Genomic DNA, 19,347 nt, shown 5'->3' with positions numbered 1-19,347 from the left:
TAGTCGCTTTATACTTACTCCTATTTCATATGGTCATGATCTAGTAGTAGAGCAGTGTTTCTGATGATTGAGTCACCAATGGCATGTTCATAGTAGATGACCTTGACGTTAGTTGACTTTATAGTCGGTGACACTTGTGGTAGATTTGACATTAGTTGACTTTATAGTCAGTGACAATTGTAATCATCTATATTGTATGTTTTGACATTAGTTAACCTTGTAGTAGGTGGAACTTTTATTTTGGCATGATTATAGTAGATGATATGATATTAATTGACCTTGTAGTCGATGACACTCGTATTCGTACATAACATAATTTGGCATTAGTTGACCTTATGGTCAGTGATATCTCTAGTGATCTATTGCATGACTTAGTTATATCCCCGAGCGGGACTGCTCAGCGGACACGGCGGCCAGCATGGCGGCGCAGTCCGACTGGCGGCCCGGCTTGTGGGCGGCGACGCGGCGCGGGGCGAAGAGGTGGGTCGACGCGATGCGGCGGAGGTGCCGCTAGTAGGCGCCGTTGGGGGCGAAGCCGATGGTGCGGGAGAACATGAGCTCGCGGGCCGAGCGCTTTAGGGGGCGGTCGGCGAACGACGGGTGGGTGAGGATCTCGCGGGCGACGCCGGGCTCCGACGAGACCACGGCCGGGGTGGCGCCGACGGAGAAGGCCATGAGCTGTGTGGAGGAGGCGCGGGCCATGGCGCCGAGGGCGCAGTGGGGGAGCCCGCGGGAGAGCGCGAAGATGCTGCCGAACACGGGGAGCCCGCGCGGGCCCGGGATTGGGACGGCGCCCTTGCGGCTCCGGTTGTTAGCCCACGTGGGCCCGCCTGGGGACAGCGCCCACGCGAGCAGCGCCGCGGACAGTGCCGCGGCGGCCACCGCGAGTACGACGACGAGCCCGCGGTCGCAGAGCAACGCGTTGGCGCCGAGAAAAGCCGGGAGCGCGTAGACCAACCAGCTAGAATCTGTGCACGAGCTCATCACCACGGCCATGCTTGTAGTACTATAGCAAAAGTAGTTAGTAGTAGTACAGCTACGTACCGCTATAACAGGGCCTTTGCAAACTCTCTCCTTAGATCTCTCTTTACCTATCTATCTAATTAAATGAAGAAGGAGATCGATAGAAGAGAAGAGAAGGGCTTTTTCTTGAGAAGAGCACAAGGCGACGCGGGATGCGCTGTGTGAGGATGTTTGAAAGGGCATTGGGGGGGTATTTATAGGAGGGAATTAGGAGACGTATATTATATACACGAAATGTTATAAAGAGGGAGAAGGAGAGGGAGAGAGAGACCAAAAAATCGCGCTTGTTCGGAATAGCCAAAGGGAGATGTTCACGCGGTGGAAATTGTATGCTGTCCTTCTCTTGACTGCGCCACTAATTTTAATTCTCCTCATTATTAATTATTCGTTGCATTAAATAAAATAAATTTTTTTTCTTATTTACATCGAATTTTATTATATTAATTGTATAGGTTTGTTATTATTTATTTATTAATTATTAAGAAAAAGGTGTAAGGAGGACTCAAACATATGAGTTACGATAATTGGGTGGTTTATAACAAGTTACGTGGGTATTATTAATTATTAAAATCACGATGATTGACTCATATTTGTTACGGTGAGGCCGAGGTGGTGACTGGGTACTTGTTCTCGTCGAATTTTTCGGGCGTACGTTGTCAGTTAGGCGCGTTTGGATTGACGAATTTGTAGATTCAACGTAAGTCAAGTGTAGTGGTGTTTGAGTTTCCCTGAAGTGTGATTATTTTTCTGTTGTTTGTTTTGACGTAACTCGTACCACTGAAAGTTAAATTCAATCACTTCTGCTGTTTGTTTTGATGTAACTTGGTGCTAGTAAAATTAGTTTTTTGAGTTCCGTTGTTTGTTTTGATGTAAGTAAGTGGATTCCATTATCTTCTAAATATAGTAATAAATTTATTACTATAAAATTTAATCTATTATATAATTAAAATTTTTATTATTATTTAAAGATAATCTTAATTTATTATAAATAAGGTAATTCTAACTTATTATAAAGAAAGTAGAGTTTAGGTTTTACTGTTTAATAAATTGTTTAGAGAAGGTTGAGTGTGGTGGAAGTCGAGTTCGGTACTTTAGAGCCGGAAGTCGAGAGTAGGTGAAGTGGAGCTCTAACGTAACTTGAGTTACATAATATTTTTCACTTACACCAAAACAAATAACGGAAGTGATGGAACTTGAGTTCCATCACTCCACTTACACCAAAACAAACGGGCCTTAACCGACATGCTGCGGTTACCTCCGCGGCTTTACACTACGCTACGTACACATCTTTTCGTTAACCTTTTATTTTTTATTATTACTATTACTTTTCATCTATCAAAATTAATTGCATGTTACTTCTTTTTTTAATATATTACGTAACATGTATTTAATTATATTCTATATATGTTTTCCTTCATGTTTAAATAAATACAAATAAAAGGTTTCTGTATATATATGACTCTATATATGTATCTACCTTGTGATTCATCTTTCACTTCTATATATCTTTCCACTTTGAGATTTAATAATCTCTTGTTTGCACGATCCTATTTTGATGTACGTTGTTTTAAAATAAATATTGTTGAAATTTGAAATGTTTATTTCTACCGTTAGTACATTCTACTTAATCTTTGATTGAATATATATATATATATATATAAAATTTGGTGGCTAGATAAACTCCCAAATTATAAAATAAAATCTTTATTAATTTNGTTGCTCTCTTTACTGTTGTACAGAATCGGGGAGGCAGTGAAGAAGGGTTGGAGAGAAAAAAAAAAGGGTCGTGGTGCGGCCTCGGCGGGGTTGGAGGCGAGGAAGGCGGAGAGAGAGTGCGCAGGACAGAGGTGTCCGCCCTCTTCAGAGAGAAAGAAGAAAAAAAGAATGAGAGAAAAAAAAATAAAGATATTTTGGTCAGTTTTTTGAAAATTCAACATGAATATGTAAAATCCAAAAAGACGTCCTATTTTTGCAAAAGCTCAAAACTAATGAATTTTTTATGCAAATTGGTCTATTTTTTTGAGTTGGCACTTCTTCAACTTTTAATTTTTTAAATTAATCTATAGTTTATTAAATTAAATATTTTATTAAATTTATTAATATTGTTGCCATCTCTTATCGGTGAGGCAAGTAACAGCATCAAAAGGTGTCGCAAGTTTGGAAGACCGTCTCTGGGTCGATCTAAAGAGAGTATGACATCTTCAAGATTTGAAGGAATACTATATGTAATAAAACACAGAACACCGACTAAACACAAACATAACATAGACAATAAAACACAGAACACCGACTAAATATTTAATTGAAACATAAGACGCGATAACAAATAAAACAAACAAGCCAAAACGAACAGGAGCTCCAAACTTAGCATTTCCAAAATTGGAACTCGACTTACTGTATCACCTAGTACCTTTATTATTACTGGCTAGTAATAGTTTATTGATATTGCGGTCGGTGGTGGCCGATATTGATTGCCAGCGATTCAGAAGCCCTCAACAGTGGTGTTTTTGGGGACTGCGACGGCGGTGAGCGGGTTCTTCATCTCGAGGGAGAGCTTGAGCACCTCGGACAGGTTGACAGGGGCGGCGTCGGCGGGGGCCCACTCGAAGTGGCGGACTAGCCTGGCGACCCAGAGGCCCACGGTGACGATCCCGAGGTTCTTGCCGGGGCACACGCGGCGGCCCGCCCCGAAGGGCGCGAGGCGCAGGTCCCCGCCGCGCACGTCCACGTCGGCGCCGCCCTTGGACTCCACGAACCGCTCAGGGGAGAACTCCTCAGGGCGGGCCCACACCGCCGGGTCTTGGGTGATGGCCCACATGTTAACCATGGCCGTGGTGCCCGCGGGGACCACCATGCCGTTCCCGGCGCACGTCCGCCGTGGAGGGCCGGGCCCAGGAGAGGAGCGGGCCCGGGGGGTGGGCCCGGAGGGTCTCCTTCACCCCGGCCTGCAGGTAGGGCATGCGCGCCACGTCGGTATCGGTGACGTGGCGCCCGGGCCCCACCACGGCGTCGATCTCGCAGCGGAGCTTCGATTGGACCTCCGGGTGGAGCACCAGCTCCGCCATGGCCCACTCCGTCAGCAGCGCCGTCGTGTCATCATTTCCTGCCACGTCACGTATTATTTCCGCCAAAACAATTAATTAATAAATTATTTAATTCTTACAGAAAGAGCCCGAATAAAACAAAAATAAAGAACGTTTACGGGACATCATACATTTATATAATGCTTTTCACGTTCTTTTTTTATTTTTGGTTCGAAAAGACCAATCCCAACGTACGAAGGCGTAATTAATTAACTATACTATAAAATATAAAATATTATTATATATTATTACGCGTATATAGTTTTTGTTGTTTAATATATATCACCGCAGCCAAATGAGGGTGGCGGGATGAGGATATATATAAAAGATGGAGCGACCACTCGCATGCATGCCCGTGCGATCGATGTGGCACGTACGTACCCAGAGAACCGCGATCATGTCGTCCTCTTCGAGCTTCTCGTCACCCTGGAGGGAGAGGAGCACGTCGACGAAGTCGGCAGTGTCGCCGAGCTGCGGGGGCGAGGCAGAGGAGTTGTGGTGGTCGGGGATGATGGCGCGGACGAGGTGGCAGACGCGCGGGACGAGGGCGGAGCAGCGCTGGTTGACGCGGGCGGGGTCGTAGAGGTGGGCGAGCCAGGGGAGGTGGTCGGACCAGTTGAAGGCGCCGAGGAGCTCGAAGCCCTCGTGCACCATGCTCCTGAGGCGCTCGGCCTCGGGGTCGCGGCGGGGGAGGTCGTAGTGCTTGCCGAAGACGCTGCCCATGATGTTGTTGAGCGCGGCGCCCTGGAGGTGGGGACGGAGGACAAGGGACCCCGAGCGGGACTGCTCGGCGGACACGGCGGCCAGCATGGCGGCGCAGTCCGACTGGCGGCCCGGCTCGTGGGCGGCGACGCGGCGCGGGGCGAAGAGGTGGGTCGACCCGATGCGCGGATGGTCCGCGGTCAGACTTGACGGCGTCACTTGCGGCACGCAGTAGGCGCGTCTTGGGCGCGAAGCCGGATGGGCGCGGGCACAAAATGGAGGCTCGCGGCCAGCGCTTCACCCGGGGGCGGTCGTCGCGAACGACGGGTGGTGAGGACTCGCGGGGCGGCGAGCGCCGCGCCGACGAGACCACCGCGGCCGTGGTGGCCGCGACGGAGAAGGCAGATGAGGCTGCTGTGGAGGGAGGCGCAGGCATGCGCGCCGACGGCGCGGGTTGGGAGCCGCGGGCTTGGAGAGGAGCGCGAGATGCTGTACCGGCACACGAGAGAGCCCCGCGCGGGCCCGGATTGGACGGCGCCCTTCGGCTCCACTCCGGTTGTGTTAGCACGCGTGGGGGCCCCGCCGGAGACAGGCGCACTGCTGAGCAGCGCGGACAGTGCCGCGCGGCGGCCACCGCCGTTACGACGGCGCAGCCCGCCGGGTCGCAGCAAGCAGCGCGTCGCTGCGCCGAGAAAGCGGGAGCGGCGTAGCAACCAGCTGAATCTGTCGCACGAGGCTCATCACCACGGCCATGTTGTAGTACTATAGCCAAAAGTAGCTAGTAGTATCAGCTAGCAGTACCGCTACAACAGAGGCTATTGCAACTCTCTCCTTAGAGCTTTCTTTACCTATTCTATCTAATTAATGGAGAGAATCGATCAGAAGAGAAGAGAAGGGCTTGTTCTTGAGAGAGCACAAGGCGAGCGGGATGCGACTGTGTGAGGAGTTTGAAAGGGCATTGGGGGGGGTTTATAGGAGGGAATTAGAGACATATATTTATATACACGGCGATGTTATAAGGGAGAGGGAAAAAAAAGAAAAAACAAAAAAAAAAAAAAAAAAAAAAAAAAAAAAGAAAACAAAAAAACAGAAGAAAAAAAAAAAGGAAAAAAGGCCAATCTGCGCTTGTTCGGCAATAGCCAAAGGCGAGCATCTGATGTTTCACGCGGTGGAAATTGCTTCTGTCACTTCTCTTGACTGCGCCACTAATTATTAATTCTCTCATTATTAATTATTCGTGTATTTAATAAAATAAATTTTTTTTATTTACATACGATTTTATTATATTAATTGTATAGTTTGTTATTATTATTTATGAAATTATTAAGAAAAATGGTGGTAAGCGAGGGCCATCAGAACATATGGAGTACGATAATTGGTGGTTTTTATTAAACAAGTAGGGGGTATTATTAATTTTAAAATCACGGATGAATTGACTCAATATTTTTGCGGTGGAGGCCGAAGGTGGTGACTGCGTGACTTGTTCTCGGTCGAATTTTCGGGTACGTGCCACACGCTGGTGGGGTCAGTGCACCGACATGCTGATTCGGTTTACCTCCGCTTACTTTACAACTTACGCTTACGTTGATGATCTTTTTCGTAACTTTTATTTTTGTATTATTCTATTACTTTTTCATCTATCAAAATAATTGCATGTTACTTATTTTTTTAATATTTGTAACATGTATTTTGATGTGTGGGGTCTATATAGTTTCCTTCATGTTTAATAAATACAAATAACAGGTTTCTGTATATATATGACTTGGTATTATGTATCTACCCTTGTGATTCACTCTTTTCATTCTTATATATCTTTCCACTTGCAGATTTAATAATCTCTGTTTGACGATGTGATTGAGTGTTACGTTGTTTTAAAATAAATATTGTTAAATTGAAGAGTTGTTTATTATCTATCCGTTAGTACATTGTACTTAATCTTTGGTAATCTGAATATATATATATATTATATATAAAATTTGGCTAGATAAACTCCCAAATTATATAATAAAATCTTTATTAATTTTAACAGTTGCACTATATATATGGGATTGATTTTGAAACCAATTATCATATTGTGCCAAACGAGAAATTAGATAGAGAATAATCCAACAAGATTAAAATGGTAATTGAACACTCAAATGATGCCTTAGTTTTTTTTATCTTATTTGTACTTTTTTAGTAATATTTAGATATTTAATCTGATGTTGTAAATTTTATATGAAATAATTGTGTTAGGAAAACCTTTCTCCTAGATTATGGTGATTAAAATGTTTCTGCAAACCTCATTGCATTTGCTTCAAAAATCATTAGTCTATGCTAAGTGATTCGAATTCCAAGCCTCATTTATGGGTGTTATCAATTTAAGGCACCTATTTGGTTAGTGCATGCATTAATGGTGCCGGATTTGCTTTTATTTACTGTGTAGAAAGATACATTTGATCTTACCAGGATTTTATTTATTTTTCTTTGATAGCAACGAAACAAGCTCTAGAAAACTTAGCTAGGTACCAACCACCAAGCCCTTTGCCACTTGCGCTAGGGACGGTCGGTCTATCTTATAATTTATTGATGCACATTTGTGTTAACTTTTTTCCTATTGAATTTGTATATTTTATATCATAGTTCTATAACATATGGTTTTCCTTATTTGTAGTAAATTTATTACAATTTTGCTTGGACTATTATGTAATGAAGGATTGTTTTTTTATCTTTCGTTTTCCTACTTTTGGGTTGTTGATTAATTCTACTGAATATTTGACATAATTATTCAGGAGTTGGAAGTAAATTGTGAATTATAGGCAACCATAGTTGTCAAGCAGCAGGATTTGAATTAATGCTCAAATTAATATATATACACATAACATGAAATAAAGTTTTCATAGTGATTTTACATTGATCACTTTGTAACTTAAATTTTGATAACTTTTAAGAATGAATGATATTTCATAGTTTGTGGATTTTCATTCTGTAAAACAACTAAAAATCAAAAGGATAATTTTGAGTTCAAATTCTCTCTTTACTTCTCTCTCTTAATTCCTGTTTACTATTTCAGAAGTTAGCATTAATTTAGTGTAATTTGTTCATTTGGGATTTATAATTAACTGCAGGAAGACGATGATGAGTGAGTGTTGTTGGTAGTCATGAAACCAAAAGGAGATAGATGACGAAGTTTCTTTTCTCTTAATTTTCAATTATTCTTTTGTTTTAATGTTGAATAATATTGTAAAGTTGTAGTAGTATACAAAATGAGAGCAAAAGTAGCTTTCCTGCAGAGTTCATTTGAGAGAGCAATGTGTCCCTTTGCTTGCGGAAATCTAACGCCAGGTTTAATTGTAGTTAACTAACCAAACATTCCTCCAAATATCTAATTAATTATCTGTATAGCTACTTATTTAAGTCTTTTAAAATTTGATTCTATAATTCAGATTTGATAACGATTTAATTAGTATGATATAATGTAAATCAGATGCTAAGATCCAACGTTAAAAAATGTATTATAGGATTACTCTATGATGATTTTCTTTAATTTCATTTTGCTCAAGGTCGTAGCTACCCACCGATAGTTCAAAGATGAGAGAAACTACAATCAAGGTTTTCTAGTGAGTACGACAGAGCCACAAAGGCAAATCGTATTTACTGAAAAGTAAAGGAGATAGAACAAACTGATATATGTGTAAGGATATGAAGAACAACTACAGTAGCTATAACAACATATATAACAGAGAGCAAATAATAAAAACTGTTACTCTAAAGAATACAATACTGAGCATGTCTCAAGGTAACCAAATCAAAACTGTACCCAATCTGGTGCCTGCCATATTAGTCCGCAGACCTCAAGCGTTGCCTGTCACAGAGCATACACTGACTTGATTCATGCGTCCATTTACGATCTATCCGGACACGTACACCCCCTGGTCGGTGGCCAAACCAACCGGTGTTTAGAATACACAGTGCTGTGACTAAATCATACTGATATGCTCAATACAAAAACCAGTAGAAAATCGGTGCCTTGGCCGAAGCTAGATATATATAAGAGCGTACAATGCCGAACCATGATCAACTAAATCGAAACACATGACAAAGGAGTTGATGTATTGCCTGGATCCAAGATCCATAGATATATAATATATGCAAGCCTGCTCTACATCTCTATCAACAATTGTCACCATGCAACTAGCAAGATATAGATAAACGAATGATAAACTAAAGCAACTGACATGTAAAGACTAAAGTAGTGATATACAAGAGCAGGAGGAAGGGAGAAAAAAGTGAAACGATCTCACCGACTACCAGCTCGAAGCACTCACCTGTCACATTTGCGTCAGAATCCTGGGTGCACAAGAAGTCAACCGAACCTACGAAGATCCACCGGGTCAATATCCAAACCACAAAGCCAAAATACCCAACTTATGAACCCCACACAAATCCCTGAAATCGGTTTCCTAAAACAGATCAGCGTAACTAGCCAGAAGTTTCGAAAATCACACCGGGACGCCGCCGGGACCCACTAAGTATCCCGAAACTCACCGACTCATTACAGTAATCACTCGCTACCACAAAACACATTGTTTTGGATGTCTTGGCAGTAAACACAAGGTTACACAACCAAACAATTATCGCCGGATAATTATTGGGATCCGGGTTCCCGGAAATGTCAATTTCGACACCGGGACCCACTGTCGCTCATCCGTCATCTCCGAACTCACAATATGACTATAGTGACCAGCAGACAAGGCTCAGCGACAAAACCCAGGGCAATCAAACACTGTCGGATGAAATTCGAACCGAAATTGCGTTCCGCCAGCGAATTTCGTCGAAAAACGCACCGAAATCGATATTCGATTTTCGCGAAGGGCTTCGGACCTTGGACGATTAGTCCAGAGGCTAGCTCTTACACATACATACTGCCCACAGTAGCCACAAGATGAAAAATTGTATAAAAGTCCCTATATTTACATAAAATCCTATTATTTTATATAAATAAGTAGGTTTTGTGGCTCGTTACCTCAAACCGAGGGTTTTTTAGGTAAGCCGAGACACGTCCTGACAGGTCTCAACGTGCCGGAGGCCATGATCATGATCCGGAGCACAACAGCTCACTGTGGGAAGCGTGGGAGCGACCCGAAATTCAACAAACTGTGAGCGCTCGGGGTAAACTGCGCCGAAAACACAGATTTGAAATCCGCTGATCCTAAGTGAGGTGAGCACTATGATCAACACTGACCAGAGATCACCGTGCTCACCTCTGGAGGTATTGGGATAGCCTTGGTTCGTCGAAAAAGCAAGCACAACCCAGAACAGCAACAAAAAAACCTTAAATAAGCATACCGGGCAGGGAGCAGCAAGAGCACGACCGGCAACATCTCGGTGGTGGGTGCGCCGGTGGTAGGTGGGTGCAGTCGACGTGGGGAGGCCGAGGCTCACGCCGGCCGGCAGCGGGAGGCGATGACGGCGGTGGTGGTGCAACCCGAGCCCGCAAGGATGAAGCTCGGGCTCGGCGAGCTTCTCCGGCCACGGCGAGGGTTGGGGTGGCCAGAGGAGTGGTGTGGGGTCCCTCTAGGATTGAAGGGGAAGGAGGGGAATGGCGGTCGGCGGCTGGGGGCGCAGCGCTGCAGGGCTCGGTTGCACCTGCCTTAGCTCAGCCGTAAGTTGCAGTAGCTGCGGGGCGGCACTCGGGGCACCTCGAGGCGACGGCGATAGGCCACCTGAGGTTAGAGGGAGGTCGCAAGGTGCAGCCCCGGGCGGCGATGGTGCGGGAAAAGAGCCGCAAGCTAACCTCGGCCCGAACCTGCCCAGAAAGCCGGAGGGTTGCAGCAGCGCGGCGGCGGTGCACAGGGACGGCAGCAGTCGACGAGGAGCATCGCCGGGGCTCCGGGGTGTCACCAGAGGGGGCTCGGAGAGGGAGGTTGCACCCTGCTAGTACTCGGCAGAGATGGAGGCCAACAAAGGCAATGTGGAGAAGAGAGAGGGAAGATGGTGGCTTTTCAGCAGCCGGAGACGTGCGCTGGCCCCAGGGTGCGCACTACGAGCGTAGGGAAGGGTGGTGAGGCGGCTGGGGTCAGCTGGAGCTAGGGTTAGGGTTTGCATGTGGTGCAAACCCTAGACCTAGATTACTTTATATATACAAGATGTAAAATTGCGTATAAGTCCATCGAAACTCAGATTTTCATACTAAGTCCCTCATAGAGCGAGTAAAGCGTGAGGACACACCTCCATATTCGATTTCACACAAAATGGTACATAAAATGTATGACTCTTCGCAAAATTTTCATTTCGCCATTAATGATCCCTCCTCGATCATCGCGCGATATCAAGAGATCCGTCTGTCAGATTTGCGAACAGATCACACGAGTGGGTTCAGCACAACAGGGACATCAAATCCACAATTTTGTTTCTCTTGGTTTGGTCGCAGATTTGCGACGAAATCCATCCTCTCTCCAAATTAGCAAAACCACACACACAAATATATAATATATATGTATATCTAATTTTCTCAAAATTCGTGTGTCAAACCTAAAATCCATCAACGCCATTGGGTCTAGAATAGTCGAACCATTGAAAACTAGCTATTGGATCACCATGAACGGAGTCCGATACGCACCAGAAGCCATTTCTACTCATTGGACTCTATGAAAACTCGGGTTACTATTCACTTAAGTGAAAACTAAAGATCGCGTAAAATTATTATTCTAACTTGTTTTTTTCTGAAACTTGACGAGTGCTTTTGTAATTAAAATACACACAAAAACATCATTAATTGAGAGTTTAGCTACGCTGCCAAATTCTTAGTCCTTACAATTCTTCTTCTACTTGCTTATGATACCATTTTCATTATGTGATGTGGTATAAGCTGAGCCATTTCTTTGGCCATATTTTGATTCTATTGTGTACTTGATATCACCTTTTTGGTGAATTTGGTGTCAAATCATTTTATCTCTAGTTATCTCTTTATAAGAAAATATAGTCATTCATATTCATTTTTTTGTATTTAGCATGCAAATTATAATTGTATTTTCTAGGATTAATTTCATATAGCTTCTTACAAAGGTGTCGAAGAGCAGATAAATCCCTACAAAGCAAAAGTGATTAGATTTATCCCTCCAAAAATTTTATGGTTTGCAAATATATCCTCTACAAGTTTTGATATGTTAATATTTGTATCTACGATTTGATCTACCGTCGTTAATTTTTTAATGGTTGTGCGTGAAATATGTATTTTGCACTTTCAAAATTGTCTCTGTAGAAAGTAATTTTCTCTTTCTCCCCTTGCTTTCGTTTCCAACCGCGTGGTATACCTCGTCTTTGCCGTGATTGAAGGCTCACCTATGACATCGTTGCTACTGTAGGCCTCCTGCCACCATGGGCAAAGAGAAGGGTGAGAGAAAGATGATGAGACTCAACATTATAATATAAATTATATATATTGGGCCTAAAAAGGTTATTTTATTCTTTACTAACCGTGTTTAACTTTTTTAACTTATGGTTCCCTATAAATTTATAATAGAAGGACATATTTGCATACACAAGAATTTTTGGAGGGATAAATCTAATCACTTAAGTTTTGTAGAGACTTGTCTGCTATTTAATACATTTGCAGAGAGTTGTATGCAATTATTCTTTTTTTTTTTAACCATTTTGTATTTTCAATTTTGTCATTCATAAAAACTTGTAAACCTATATTTCATTCAATTTTTCAGTTTATATTGTGACGATGACGACAAGCGGCAATAGAGTAGGTACACCGAATAAATAGTAAAATACCAAGCTAAAGAGAATAAGGTATATCAAAAGATGGATGGTCAAATAAGACAACAAATCAGCACACCTTTGGCTTTATTAGTATGCTCATTCTTCTTCTTTTGTTATTATTTATGGTTCCTCCTTTTTCTTCTATTTACTTTACTACTGTTGCTACTGCTTCTACTCTTTTATCCTTCTTGTGCTTTTACCACTGGAACAAACATAATTTATTTTTTTGTATGGTTTTGCATTTATTCTTCTTATGGTTTTGCCTTTACTCTTCTTTTATTCTTCTTATATTTTTGTTGTTACTGCTTCTTTCTCTTCAGCTTTTTCTGCTTATAATTTTTTTTTTCTTTATCTTCTTCTTTGTATTCTTTCTATACATTTTACTATTTCTTTTTCTCTTTAGCTTTTTTATTTATTTTGTTATGACGAAAACCGAAAAGATCTAATTCGTCAGGAATAAAAATACCAAAAGAGAATCGAAAAATAAAGAAGAAAAATAAAGAACACAATGTTTACGTGGTTCGGCCACTGGCCTACGTCCAAAGGCGAAGACGGAGCAAAACTTTGTTATTGTCGAAGGCGGAATACAAAATTAATATTTCTCTCAAAAAATCCAAATCCAAAATATAACAAAAAAAAAAAAAAACACACCACGATGTAAGGCTAGGATTGGTCTTTATGATCCCAATGCACAGCTTCTCGAGTACGGCACCTCTTGGAGCAAGTCCGTATGATGCCAGATTTTGCTGGATCTAATGCTTAGCTAATGATGCCGTAGAGACCACCGATTGCTCATCCCCTGTGGCTCCGTGCATACCTTCTATATATATATATAGGCCTAACACAAACTTAATTAATTGATTCCCAAAAGGCAACATAACAGGACTCAAAGAATCAATCCTAGGCTGATCACTAGAATAGATGTACGAACTTGGTATAAACGAACTCAAAAAATTCTAATCTATTTCTAGTAGGGTTAGGATAACTACAATTCATGAGTCCACTTAATTTTGCTCCACAAAATTTTAAGCCACATCTTAAAATAATTTGGATTCAATAATAATTCGAGACATATTTAACATATTTGTTATTACAGAATCTATCAGCCGTAATGCGTGAGTACAGACCTTCACTAGTTAGGTATATAAATGACTTCTGCAGACTACAAAAGTTATAAGCTCTATATTTCAAAATATAGAGTTCAAAGTAATCTTTTTGTTTTTCTTTTCATTGTATAACAAATTTATAGAATCTCTTTCTAGTGTATCCAAACAGATATTTTTAACAAAAATTCTTTAATAGGCAATTTTTTTTTAAAAAAAATTCTTTGGTGCTGAGAACCAATAAATGTTTGAGGCCTAAGCTCTCACCGAGTATCTATCTAGGGATACCCCGAATTCTTTTTTATTTTTAAAGAAATATAAGTAAAAAAAATTAAAATAAAAAGGTAAAATAAGATAAAATTTAAGGAATAGAAGTCAGAAAAAGAATTGAACATGAAAGATAGTGGTGTACTGAATTTTGGCGAATAGGTAATGTTGCAGTGTAAGTTGTGGTCAATATATTTGTCAAGTGCTTGATTGAGTTGGAGTTGTTTTAGCACAACATGGATATGAAAAAGGACTCAAGAATCGAAACTCAGCTAAACATGTGTTTTTGGTGCCTTTTCGAATGCCTCGATCTCGTCTAGGGTGCTCGGAAGTGGTGAGATGAGGACTTGAAGTTTCGGATTCTAGTTGTGGGCACCCAGATGTGTCGTAGAAGGATCCGGTTGCACTGTAGCAAGGTTGCAGGCGCCCAATTATCACCGTAGCAGCTTGGAGAGTTGGTGAGGTTGATGTGACTATGGTACTACGCACGTTAACTCGGAAGAGTTACTTAGTAGCTATTTAGGCACAGGTTTCAGGTGCCTGAATTCAACCGAGAGCAGTCACGATAGCTTTGGGCTCACCATTGCAGTTGGGGGTGCTCGAATGAACAATATTATGGCAGATTTGGACTCCCAAATGTTGGTTCCGGGAGCCCGAAAAGTAGCTTTTAGACTGAGGAGCTTTTATTTGAAATTTTGAGGACTTCTTTGATTTTTTTTTTTTTCAGCCTATAAATAAAAAAAGGTTATTTGCATATACGTCCCTGCAAACATAGTGAATTGCAAATATATTCCTGCAAAACGGAAACTCCATAAGTTGTCCCTACAAAAGTCCTAAGTTATGCAGATATGTCCCTATGGTTAACATCCGTTAGTGAACTATTAACTTTTTAACAGCGAATTTGTAAAATAACATTTTTACCCTCACAAATATGTCCCTCCAAAAATATTCTTTTTTCCCCTTCTCTTTCTCTTCCTCTTCAGGCCGCCGGAGCAGACGGCAGCGACGGCACGGGTGGGACTCGCCGGCGACGAAGAAGAGGGAAGACAAAGAAAGAGAGGAAGAAGAAGAGGGAAGAGGAAGAAGAAGAGGAAGAGAAAGAGGGAGAGGGAGAGGGTTCGCCGCCGCCGTCGCATCTTCTCCTTCGCCGGTGACAAAGAAGAGGAAAGAGGAAGAGGGAGAGAAAGAAGAAGAGGGAAGAGGAGGAGGGAGAGGAAGAGGGAAAGGGTCCGCCGCCGCCGCATCTCGCTCGCCGGCGTCGAAGAAGAGGGAAGAGGAGAGGAGGAAGAGGAAGAAGGATAGAACCGTAAATTCATATTATAATTAACCATGGTTAAGTATTTTAACCATGCTTAACGAAAATTTTCTAACAGACTCTAACAGTAGGGACATATCTGCATAACTTGTGATTTTTACGGGGACAACTTATAGAGTTTCCATTTTGCAGGGATATATCTGCAATTCACTATGTTTGCAGGGACGTGTATGCAAATAACCCAATAAAAAATAGGTGTTTTGTCAAGTTACTTTTCACATCCTAAGCTACCTAAGTATTTTTTCCCTTTTCTTCTCCTTCCTCCTTTCTTTTTCCCTTATTAGCGTTGCTTGGGACTTTAGCTGAGAGAAAAAGCAAGGAGTGACCATCTTTCTTATAATTGAAGTGTTGTGCACCTTGGAGGCACTCGAAGCTATAGAGAGGTCTAGTGGAGAGAGGAGAAAGAGGATTCGAGCATAGTTTTATAACTGGTGCTTCAGGTAGGTTGTTGATGTGTATTTTGGATGATTTGGATTTCTCAAGGATTTTTAGTATATATGTTTTGATTAGTATGGACTTTAGGAGCTGAATTTTGAATTTTTTTTTTTTGTTGAGTTTTTGGTACTGTAAGGGAGAGATAGTGGTCATGCGTGTCTTTGCTACCACCCTCGGAGCGTTTTCCAGGTGGACTCCATGTCGCCAAACTCGGTGAACTATCCTTTATGTCTTTCCGTATGCTTGATTTTTTGAGTTATCTGATAATATGCTTGTGGTAGTAGCAGTATGAGGGTACTTTATGCATGATTTTATTATATGGGTACTTTTATCAACATGTAAGTATTTGTGGAAGCATTTGTAGATGATTGATGTTCTACTATTTTGAGATCATATTTTATTTATATACTGGAAGTATATTGCTGTATGCTAAACTGTGAAAATGTCATGGGACAATGCGGCGGTATTGCACAGTGAATGTATGTGATCATGCCAAGGGCATCTAGACAATATATAGTGATCTTTTTTATAATCACATTGACTATAGCCTTCATGCATGAGGTGGAGTGAGCTTGATAAAGATATGTGTTATGATACTCGGTGGGTCGCAGCATTCGATTGCCCCTTCGGAGGCTGGCGCTTGATTTAGAGATACTAGGTGGTCTGCACGCTGGTAGCCCACCAGTAAGATGGTACCTAAGCGTGAGGCAGGTATAGGCTTTACTAGACTTATGAGTGATCTGTATGATTGGATTATACTGTATTTATTCTTCTGATATGATAGTTGATGCATGACATCGAGTCCACTGTTTCCATTTGTTAGTTTAGAGGGATGATAGTATTTTTCTTTTTAACTTAGTATTATGATCTGTTATTCGCTCAGTTTATTTATTGTTAGTTCCTCTAGTAAACCTAGTGGATAGGTTGTCGTGGTCAACAACTGTACCCACTGAGGAATACTATTCGGTAGTTCTCACGTCTTCTCTTTATTATGATTATTGTTATTTTGTTTTAGAGCCCTCAGCTATAGTTACTGATCAAGGTAAGGGATTGAGTTATAGATCGCATCTTCTATCCAAGGTTGCGACTATTAGAGGACTAGCAACTAACAATTTTATTTTGTATAGCAGCTTGTATATGTATATAACGGGCAAGGCCAGTATGAGTTGTAGTTATGATTTTATTTGAAGTTATATGGATATTATACGTACTTGTTGGCTATATTTATTTATCTACTCGTAAGACTTTGGTATTTTTATAGTTATAGATTCCTGTTACTTATTGTGCTTGCATACGTTGCTTGTGCACGCTATGTAGGTGCGACGTATGTTCTAGTGCATACGACGGACGGGTAGGTATACGCACCCACACTACAAAATTAAATTTTAGTGATGATTATTTTTTAAATTCGCAACAAATAAAATTAAATTTTAGTGATGATTATTTTTTAAATTCGCAACAAATATAATTGCCGCTAAATAGTTCCGTGACAATTATAACAATTATCACTATTGGTAGGGTCGCTAAAAATTATAATGATATTTATTTCAACGGTTGATAAAAGCCCAAATAAATGCCGCTAAATACTATATAATAGCAACTATTATAAATGCCACTACAATTAATTATAATTGCCACTAAAAACATACTAAATGTTTGATAAATAAAGCTTATAGCGGCAATTACAATTAATATTAAAATACTTGTTCTACAACTATATACTATAATAAATTTAAAATATTAAAAAATAGTAATAACCAAAGAGCATTAATAATTTATATAATAAATTGTCTTCCCTCTCAAATTATAATTTCAATACATGGTTATATTTATTTTTTAATGTTCAGCAACTACAAGCGGAACATTACTTCAATACACAGCTTGTTAACTAAGTTATTTTCAATTTCTGATGATGAAAGTGAAAATTAAAATGCATAAATTGCTGGTCTAGCTAGTAAATATATCATAAAGTGTCTCTTAAGAAGGAAAGCTGTATATAATAATACATGGCAGATTTGTTAGCTCTTTAGCAAGAAATCTGATGTAAATTTGAGACATGGAGAGTACCTAATAATGCTCTCCAACAACAAGAAGACATCTAATGAGTAGCCATCATTTGTTGAAAATGTATGTGCTTCTTAAATGCTTAGGTCGAGCTCACCAAGTACAGAAGTAAGATGGAAATATGTGAGTAAAATAATCAAACCTCAAGTTTACATCAAAAATTTAAAATATGTGAGTAAATATTTTAATTTAAGTTTAAATTAAAATTTAAAATTTAAAATTATATATTTAATTTTTAAATTTTAACTCATATTTTAATTAACAAAATTGAAAAAATAAATTTAATCTGAATAAATATCTATTCCATCCGGATTCAACTTTCAATCCGGCCTCCTAGGCCGGATTGAAAAACGAGGTGATTGAAGGATTCCCATTCCACTCGGGAATCGGAATAGGAATGGGACTCCTGTATACCAAACACCCATAAAGGATTTTACCCATTCCGATTCCGATTCCAGGGTGAAAAAGAAGCGAACCAAACACGCCCTAAGAGAGAGAGGGGGGGAGGGGGGGTGAGATCCGATCGCATGAGCGAGGGGGATTGGGAAAGAAGTGCGGGGTTGATCGAGTGTGGTGAGATCGGGTTAGGTTGGGGTGGGATCGGGTTTGGGTTCTTATTTGGATTCTTAATTGAATTTAGAATAGACATATTTAATACATTAATATTAGTCGGTAAAAATTTATAATTTTAAAAAATTGCTGCTAAAGTGTAATTAAATACTAATCAATAGCAGCCATTTCATAATCGCCGCTATTAATTTGCCACTAAAAGCATATTTTGTTGTAGTGCCAGGGGCTCCCGCTATGGGCTCGAGGTGTGACGGACAGTGTGGGTATAAATTGTTCACTTCCGGTATTTGTTCTTTTAAGAGAATAAAAATGATTAAATTTTTTAAAAAATTATATTTGACTGATTTGCTTTTAAGTAAAAAATAAAATTTAAAAATGGATATTAAAAGTATAAAATTTAATTACAATCTAAAAAATATTAATTAATTATTTAGAGAGATAAAACTATTTTAGCGGGTGTGGGGGTGTCGCGTAGGAGGAATTCTACACTGTCACACTTGCACCACATCATCAATAACAAGCCAATCACATTCCTTCTTTTCAAACAAAAGTACAATAAAAATACTTTTTTACAATCATGATGGGACATATATTCTTAAAAGAATTAATTTGATTAGTTTGTTACGCCACGTCGCTAATATACCCGTTGCATTCTAGAATTTTTCGTCGCGTAGGGCTCCAGTAATTTTGTTGGACCCACCGACGCCGTTCTACAGAATTTTTTGCCAAAAGTCTCTAAATAGAACTATTACCTTGATTTTATTGACCAGCGAAAAAGGCCCCAAATTATTATCTATATAAATATATGTATCCTCCATTGGGATACAGGTGGCACGGAGGGGTGGAGGCGTGGGCGGGGGCGGGGCGTGGGCATGGAGGGGCTGAGGTTATTGAAATACAGGTGGCAGCGAGAGGTGGAGATGCGGGGTGGCGCGGCAAGAGAGAGCACGGGTGCGGGGCGTGGGCGCAGCTGGCGCGTAGGGTGGGCCCGATGTGGGTAGGGCCTAGCCAGGGGAGGGGAGTGGAAGCTTTTTTT

General features: G+C 40.9%; 1 protein-coding gene across 1 annotated transcript; it reads right to left on the bottom strand.

Annotated features, from left to right (window-relative positions):
* Positions 3,320-5,030, bottom strand: LOC109712814 (cytochrome P450 78A1-like; the record flags this gene model as incomplete). Its single annotated transcript, XM_020236582.1, is given in 3 exon segments — positions 3,320-3,890; positions 3,892-4,126; positions 4,484-5,030. Coding segments are annotated over 3 exon segments (1,167 nt in total), but the record flags the coding sequence as incomplete, so codon positions are not given.

Source organism: Ananas comosus, linkage group 7 (genome assembly GCF_001540865.1).
Source record: "Ananas comosus cultivar F153 linkage group 7, ASM154086v1, whole genome shotgun sequence".
Lineage (NCBI taxonomy): Eukaryota > Viridiplantae > Streptophyta > Magnoliopsida > Poales > Bromeliaceae > Ananas > Ananas comosus.
Note: the sequence above shows the minus strand (reverse complement) of the source record. Positions and strands in the feature narration are given on the sequence as shown.